Source organism: Fragaria vesca, linkage group LG7 (assembly GCF_000184155.1).
Source record: "Fragaria vesca subsp. vesca linkage group LG7, FraVesHawaii_1.0, whole genome shotgun sequence".
NCBI lineage: Eukaryota > Viridiplantae > Streptophyta > Magnoliopsida > Rosales > Rosaceae > Fragaria > Fragaria vesca.
The window spans coordinates 13,540,956-13,549,391 of NC_020497.1; the positions used below are offsets into that span (position 1 = coordinate 13,540,956).

Consider the following 8,436-nt stretch of genomic DNA (forward strand, 5'->3'; position numbering starts at 1 on the left):
TTGACCTCCGGCCGCCGCTGCCGGCGGAGCCGCCGCCGGTTGGGAGATTTTAATGTTGTTAAATTTGGAATATTAAGGGGAGTTTATTGAAGTGAGTTATGGAATTTTTGGATGAGTTTGGATAGGTTTATGAATTTCCGAAAGTTTGGTATTTTTGGCGGTTAATTAATGTAGAATCCGGCCGTAGGATTTAAGTCGTATTTTGGAGAGGTTGTATTTACGACTGTTGAGTATGATATTTAAGTTCGGATTGTTCCAATTTAAGATTATCGAAGTTAGGCAATGATGAGCGTATTTATGGCTCTCGGGTAATTTTGCCTATTTTGATTAAATATTGGAATTTCGGCTGGGAACTTAATATTATATTTGGAACAGGTCGTGAGGACGCTCGAGCTGACGAGGCCCCAGATCGACATCAGGCTTAGGCCTAATTTGTGAGTGGACTTTTGTTTTAAAATATATGCATGCGGTGAGTCTACATTAAATGATTGATTTTATTGAATATCAATTTGTGGTTTTGTCTATTTTCGCGAAGTCATTTTCAGAAGTAAATGTTCTCATTTTTAATGGCTATCGTGTTATTTGGAAAGTTACCGAAAATGAGATTTTCGGTAGAGTCGTGTGCGTATTGCTTTTTATGATAATTGGCAATTTTCATTATCGTTGGAGAATAACCGAAATTGAGAATTTCGGTGAGTATGTATATATATCCATATTTGGATGATTATGAGAACAATATGTATATGAGAGAATGCTAGCTAGCTATACGTGCTTTTCCACCATACTGAGGTAAAATTCCATTATGATGCAACGTGAGCGTTAGACGCAATCGTTGTAGCCCTGTATAAAAATAATAATTTATATAGGGGATATGCGCGTATATTTATACACCGTCTTTTCCACCATAATGAGGTAAAATGTCATTATGGTGCAACGTGAGCGTTAGACGCAAGCGTTGTAGCCTTGTGTGAATTTGCTATTTGTTTTAGTTGTTTCAAGAAAATTGATACAAGGGATATGACGAGTGTAATACATACATATTTTATTTTAGCCTGAGAGGCTGTATTTTATTGAGCGTTGCAGACTGGCCGGAGCCAGTCATGAAATTCCAGTTTTCGTGTTGAGCGTTTTGAGCTGTCGCATGCAGCATATTTTCTTTTCTATGGAAAAGTAAAAATTGGGAAAGCATAAAGAATTATTTCCTTTATTTTATTTTTGTCCACTCACTCTAACGTTATTAAATGTTTTCCCCTGGGCCTTTCGTTTTAAATTGCCCAGTCTGCAGAGTTCGGATTGGATCTAGTAGGAGGCGAGGCATAGTCACCCGCATTTCTGCCAGTTTTCATCAGTAGGTTACCTGTTCAACCTACTCGTGTTTTCTTGCTTCCGTTTGTGTTTAGTAGCTCTGAATACTTTGGGATTATTGTATATTATGTGTAGAATTTCTGAAAGATAATTATGTGATGTTTGGAAGTGTTGAATTAAGAGTGAAATTTGGAATTTTCGAGTTAGGGTTGTCCATCTGCAAGGGAGATTTTCTCAATCTTTTCAGTAAAATTTTCCTTGGGGGTGGTCCCCGCACGACTTACTCCGGGTTTCAGGGTGAAATTTGGGGTGGGTCGTGTCACTATGAATCCAAAATCAGATCCTGATGATGGTGCGGGCGTCAATCCGGTCAGATCTGGGTTGGCTGGTTTGGCTTGTGAGTTTGGACACAACGCCTTGCTGTGGGTTGAGGATGGTCAGGGTGTCTTGAAGGCTGGTAGCTTTACCTATGGTGGTGGCTTCGATGGTGGTGAGGGCACTGTGGGGATGATCGACGGTCGCGTTGCGGTGATCATTGGTAACGCGGCAACTTGGTTTGAGTTTAGCTGAGGAAAGGATGCTAGGGTTTGGTGAATTGGCCTGGGCCTTAGTGAGAGCTTTGGTGTCATAACTAAAGAGGAGGTGCTTTCAATTCTTCTTGTGTTCGATCTCGGGGCTACATACTATGCGGAGGGCGGTTCCAATCATTTTTGAATAAGTTAGTGTAGAATAATGGAGGTTTTTCTAGGTTTTTTTTAGATGTTTTTGGTTTTTTTTTTGTTACTCTTGGTGTTGACTGCGCAATATAGAAATTATCTAGGGTACTTCGGTTCTTAGGTAGTTTTGCATGATTCAATATTTAATATCTGCCAGCGAGGGTGTTTCATGTTATGTTGTAACTCGACATTCAGTTATCCATATATTCATGGCTAACGTCCATCTTATAAAAATAAAAAAGAAAAAAAACCTAGCCATCTTTTAAAAAAAAAAAGCTAGCCATCATTTTTCATTCTAGAACCAGTTAAACTATCACAAATTCACAATAATATATAGATTTTCATATTTTGTCGCGACTGTCGAGTCCCATATGTTCCGTGCACCAGCTAACTAGGTCAAACGTTTAAATTCAATTTTCATGTCATTCATTCCATTCTCTTTAGATAGTATTTCACTCTAAGTCTCCCAACGCACATCTCTCCCCTCCCCCATAATCTCAGAAATAGGGTACACTACGTGCTTATCCAACTATCCAAGCTAACTATAAATACCCCAAACCCCAAAAACTTCATAGTCCTCATCCCCACAATATGACAATTGCAACCTCCATATTCACTTTCACGTTCCTCCCTCTCTTCCTCCTATTGTCATCAACCTTCACTCCTATAACTGCCAACAATCTCATCTCTGAAACCTGCAAGAAAGCTGCTCAGAATGACCCCAACCTGAGCTACAAGTTCTGCCTGACTTCTCTCCAAGCCGCCCCAAACAGCCCCGGTGCCGATCTCCGGCAACTCGGCCTCATCTCAATGAAGCTAGTCCAGCACAACGTAACCAACACAAGCCGCTACATCAAGCACCTTCTCAAGAACAAGCAGCTGGACAAGTTCGTAAGGGCGAGTTTGTATGACTGTTTGGATCTTTACACAGACGCCAGACCCACCATCAAGCAAGCCATCAAGAATTACAAGATGAAGCACAACGAAGACGCCAATATCCTGGTAAGTTCGATCGTCGATGCCTCCACGACTTGCGAAGATGGATTCGAGGAGAGACACTTGGTTTCCCCATTAACGAAGAGGAACAATGAGACGTTTCAGCTGTGTATTATAGCACTTTCGATTATCAATATGGTCAGTTCGTCGTTATATTAAATAAAGAGGGGATAATTTGTATGCATGGCTGGCTCTTCTTCATGAATTTGTAATCTTGTTTGATTCTTGTTTGTAAGGTTGTTCTGATCGAACTCTGCTAGCTGTAACTGCTGTAACGTGAACAAAACCTGGTTAATCATAGAAAGATCCTATTGGTCAAGTTTGAAGATAACATCAAGCAAGATTTAGCTTCTAACGAATCATATTATATGAAGTTCTCTTATTATAAGAAGTACTATTGGTAACCAGAAGCTTGTATTCAATCGTTGGAAATTTGTTCATCATCTTGATGCATGTGTTAGTATTATTCTGGATATGCCAGGGTTATGTCAATCCAGATATGCGCAATTCTTGAAAACAAGTCTTTCAAATGATGAGGATGTACCTTGCAGCATAAGTTGTATGAATTAGTAGATTGCTTCAAGGATGAAAATCCGGCTGCTGACGCGAGCAGAATTTTACTTGTGTGCTATGATTGTTGTATGTGACATCTGGTCTAACAGTAGTTAAAGGATATGATAACTTTCGAAGAGAATGTGACCAATTGACACTAATACAATTCCTATGAAGCACAACTGACTCAAAATGTTGTTTATCTTTATGTTTTCCCATCCCATTTTATAGTTATATTAAAACTAGCATTAGGCTTGGTTTTTCTTTCTTTTCTTTTTAGTATATAATTTTGGGAAGGCAGCAGTCAAACAAATATGTCATCTTTGTTTTGGAGTAACTTAGAGAAAGAGTTACTTTGGTTCATATCTTAGACTTTAATGCTAAACAACATTATAGCATTTCATAACACTAAGCTAAGCTACATGATGAGGTACTGTCAATTCAAAATGTTGAAGAAAATGTACAGATTTGAAATGGCACATTGACAGAGCAATATAAATGGATGAGAAGGCTCCATCAATATAAATGGATGAGAAGGCTCCATCAAGAAATAGTACTAGTGCGAACTCCAGGTTCTCCTTTCAGGGTGTGAATCTCATAGACAAAGCCTAGTGCTTCAAAGCAATTCAAAAAGATAACTGGGTGGTATCTTCTACATTCGCATCAAATAGATCGAAATGCCTTCAACCTTACGCTGTGTGCAAAATTAATGCATGTTCCAGTGTGATTTTCAAACTGTGAAAAGAGCTTCCATAGACAACAAGAGGCTTCTTGTAAGTTGTAATGTGTACTTTTAGGAGATGGAAAGTTAGGCAATTGCTTTTTAGAAAGCATTGGCAGATCAGTGTCAAAAAAAATCTCTAGGCTCTCATAAATTTTCATGTGCTACTAAGTTCGAACAAATAAAATGACATTCAGATAAGCTCTCTCGAACCGGACTTAAATACATAGTTTTGGTAACTGATCTCATAATACTTCAAACAGTAGATCACTAGAAAATTCAAAACAAGTGTGCATCTAGTATCCTCGAATAGGTGATCAGCTGAGGCCATCAGACTATCGGGGTTCATGCACATTTAACTCCAAGACACATGAATTACAAGCTACCAGGCAAACTTATAATGAAAAACAGCACTTAAAACATGAACAGGAAAAGGAACACAGCCAATCCTGAAAACTGATTGGATAGAACATGTCAATGTTTACAATTGAAACATTGCAAAGATGTTTAATAACAGTTCCAGGAAGAATACTCTCTTTCAGACACATGCAAATTATTTCCAGCCCACACGATGAGCAAATTCCTACAAATGTCACATGATTGATAACAAAAATACGTTTCAACAGCTCACAGAATGAGACAAGCCAGTGGCTAGAGATAGTTACCCAGCCATTGGATGGTTATAGATGTACTCAATGGCCAGATCTGTAGAATCAATCTTATCTGCTTCCTTGTCAGGAATCTCAAGCTTGAACTCTTCTTCTAGAGCCATTACAATCTCCACATTATCCAAGCTATCTAAGCCCAAATCTTTTTGGAAATGTACATTAGGAGTCACCTGTAGATAATTGCAGAACAATCAGTAATCCCAGAAAATTTCAGCCAACACAAAATTATAGAAATTCATTAATGAGAAGAAAAAGATATTCAGAAAGGGAACAACAAGTCTATACTCATAAAAATAAGGGAGATGAAGATTCACAACCAGAGAGGAAAGAGGAGAACTTGCAACGGGTAAAAGGGCATTATGCCATTGCATCTATGAGGCTGCTAACAAATAGTACAAAAGCGTCTATATAGATCTGCAAGTACTACTAAATAGATTCTTAGCTTCTACCATGTATTTAGAACTGTTAAAAACTACTAGAGTAAAACTAAGAATCTGTTAAACTACTAGATTCTTAGCAGAGTAAGGTATATGCAGACTAATGATTCATAGTTCACTTTTGTCCATGAAACCTAATATCTTCAGATCCTCTTAGTTGAGGACCTAAATTGTGGTATAGTTTCCGTGCAAAGGGACTTGTGTCCAAGTGTCTTCCCAAAAGACAAACAAAGTAAGTTGCATTATAAAGTTATCATCAATGTATCATTACTTTAGCATGGCTTATATCAGTTTCATTATCAATAGAAACCTTGCCTCACCAATTGACCTATAAAATTCAAAGGATGGAATCTATGCTTCATACCAGTTAACAACGGCAATTACTTTACTCAGATGATATATTGTACAAAACTTCATCATCTGTACAAGCCCAACAAAAGAAAAGCAAAAAATCCAGAATCAAAATCAAAGATGATGAAGAATGTACATTACACGCCCATTATTACATATATGTTTTGTGCCTGTTCTTATTCCACACAGGCAAATTATGGGCGAGTTCTGGGAAATATCCTCAACTCTGAGTCATGATCTCCTGGTCACTAGATAAACAAGGAACTCATGTCAACTCATCTATCTATTATCAATGATTCAGATCAAAAATCTAAAAATGCGTTCATCTAATCTCAACCCTTGATGCTAAAACCAGTAGTGGGTGACCAGGACAACATTTCTGCATCAACTCCAATGCACCTTTCCTTATTAAGTACGTTTTCCAAAGGCAAATTCTTAAGTTCATATCATTTAGCATCAAAGCAAACGAAGAAAGCATTGTTCCAAGCATGAAATCAGGTATCAAATCGGATATTTCATTGTCGATATATCAACAGTCGCAGAAGAATCAGTGGATAAGTTGCGGTTAGGGGCAAAAACTGCCACTCGAACCAAGACCTAGCCGTCCTCCTGAAGCCTACACGAGTACTTCAACTAGTCCTAAAAAGAAGGATTCACAAAGAACCCAGCCTCTACCTATCTCACATCAGTTAACTACTTCACTAGTAGTAATTCATTAGATCCAAAATGACCACCATAACAATCTAAAATGGCAAACACAATGCAGCACATTTCGGCACGATTAAAGGTCACACTCAGCACAGCTACATCCAAGGAATACTAAAACACTGAATCAACTCCCAAAACGGGTCAATTAGATCCGAAAATCCCCAATTCGGAGCCCAAATCGAAATTGAAACAATACAGATGAGGAAATCAAAAGCCGGAATCGGAAGTAATGAGAGGAGAGGGGTTGATACCGTTTTAGGATCGACTTTGGGGAAGCACTTGACGACGGAGAGGACTCTCTCGGTGACCTCGTTTTTGGTGAGATGATCGTCGTGCGAAGACATCCACCGGAGAGAAGAAGGTAGGGCCCATCTGGCTCCGGCTAGGGTTAGGTTTGGGTTTAGGGTTTGTACTGGAACTCGCACGTGCCGCAGAACGGCTGCTCTCAGCGCCATCTCTCTGCTTCTTCTTCTCTTGTGCTAAGCTTTGCTCTCTCTCTTTCTCTCGGTCTTTCTCAAAAGCTTTCAAGTCACGTGATAGGCACATGTTGTTGTATCCACTCCTCTCTTTCCTTTTACTATGTTTTTAAAAATAAAAAATTCAACAGAAGGTTTGGTTTTAGAGAAATTTTAAATACACATTTATAATATTTTAATACACATTTTTTACTTAATACATCATCTATTAAGTTTTTTATTTCAGTATTATACTTAATACACATCCCAAACTGCCTAAAATACCCTTAATTTATGAAATATTCTATCATTTAATATAATTAATATATATTTACTATTTGACACCTCTTTTTACATATTATTTCGTCTAATTTTTGCTATAAATTTTTGGTTATCATCGTTCAATTTATAATCAAATAATTATTGTTATATCCCAACTCCAAATCACTATACAAGTTTTTAAAATTCACAAGCTAGTAGAACTGTAGAAGTATAGTAGCTATTAAACATAGATAGCTAATTATTTGATAAAACATGTCATGATAAAGATGCAGTACTTGACAATATGATCTGCAAGATCAAACTAAAGCTGATATAGATAAAAATAAAAAATAAAAAAGGAAGAAGAAAAAAAACAACCCAAATGAATTGTGGAGAAGAGTTAGGGTTAGGGGAGAAGATGTGTCTTCGATGATTTTAGAGTAGAAGATGTTGAAAATAATACTTCTAACACGATTTTTTTTTTTAATAATAGATGTTCGTTTTGGTCATTTAACTTACCTATAAAATTTCAATAGAAATATAAAATAATAGAGGTGTATATTAAGAGATTAGGGGTGTATATTTAAAATTTCTCTTGGTTTTATTCATTTCTCCATATTTACTCTGGATATCTCATCTATTGGAGATATGTAAAATTTGCGATTCCATTTCTCTTTCTTTTTGCAAGTTTTTAATTTAAAAAACCTTCAGTCTGGTTATCATTCTGCTTAAAGAAAAAACTTAACAAAAATTAAAAAAAGTATACATAACAAATTTGGAGGTATAAATAGAACCACCCTTTCAATAATACATTTCCAAGTCCTTCCTTTCATATATATTATCTGATTAGGAGTTTAGTTTCTCTGTCTAGAGTCATATCATTGTCCCTCTGACGGATTAGAATTGAAGGTTCCTCCTCAGCTTTCCCAATCCTAATCGAATTTTGTTCTTCTATCCCAAATCTGTGTTCTAAAGGGAGTATATATACTTAGGGCGATGTATAAGAAACAACATCAAATGAAATTTATGTTATGCAATAGAATTTAAGCCTCTCAACATATACACTGTTTCTTTAACCACTGCAATTGATCTAGTGGTTGCACTGGGATCCGCCACGGGGACGTTCAGAAGATATGAAACTGTCAAGTTATGTGTTTGAATGTTGGCTGTATAATCGTTGAATTATAAATGTGGTCATAAGAGGAGTTGTAATGCTCTATTGGTTGTATAACAAATTGGTAATAATTGATCGAAGAACTAAATATT

The 8,436-nt window shown here is 37.0% G+C and overlaps 2 protein-coding genes across 2 annotated transcripts; one reads left to right on the top strand and one right to left on the bottom strand.

The window, feature by feature from the left end:
- The first annotated feature begins 2,607 nt into the window (after positions 1-2,607).
- On the top strand, positions 2,608-3,321 carry LOC101308805 (putative invertase inhibitor-like). The gene has a single exon (XM_004307221.1). The coding sequence runs from the start codon at positions 2,613-2,615 to the stop codon at positions 3,174-3,176; it is 564 nt and encodes a 187-aa protein (XP_004307269.1). The 5' UTR covers positions 2,608-2,612; the 3' UTR covers positions 3,177-3,321.
- A 1,151-nt stretch (positions 3,322-4,472) lies between these two features.
- On the bottom strand, positions 4,473-6,964 carry LOC101309090 (acyl carrier protein 1, mitochondrial-like). The gene is made up of 2 exons (XM_004307222.1): positions 6,706-6,964; positions 4,473-5,128 (listed from the first exon to the last, which is right to left on the bottom strand). The coding sequence occupies exons 1-2, from the start codon at positions 6,907-6,909 to the stop codon at positions 4,952-4,954; spliced, it is 381 nt and encodes a 126-aa protein (XP_004307270.1). The 5' UTR covers positions 6,910-6,964; the 3' UTR covers positions 4,473-4,951.
- Positions 6,965-8,436: the final 1,472 nt, after the last annotated feature.

Excerpts from the sequence above, each read along its gene's own strand:
- LOC101308805 (XM_004307221.1), top strand. The coding sequence starts at position 2,613 with ATGACAATTGCAACCTCCATATTCACTTTCACGTTCCTCCCTCTCTTC.
- LOC101309090 (XM_004307222.1), bottom strand. The coding sequence starts at position 6,909 with ATGGCGCTGAGAGCAGCCGTTCTGCGGCACGTGCGAGTTCCAGTACAA. Across the intron at positions 5,129-6,705 it reads CCAAAGTCGATCCTAAAACG|GTGACTCCTAATGTACATTT; the intron begins GTATCAACCCCT and ends AATTATCTACAG.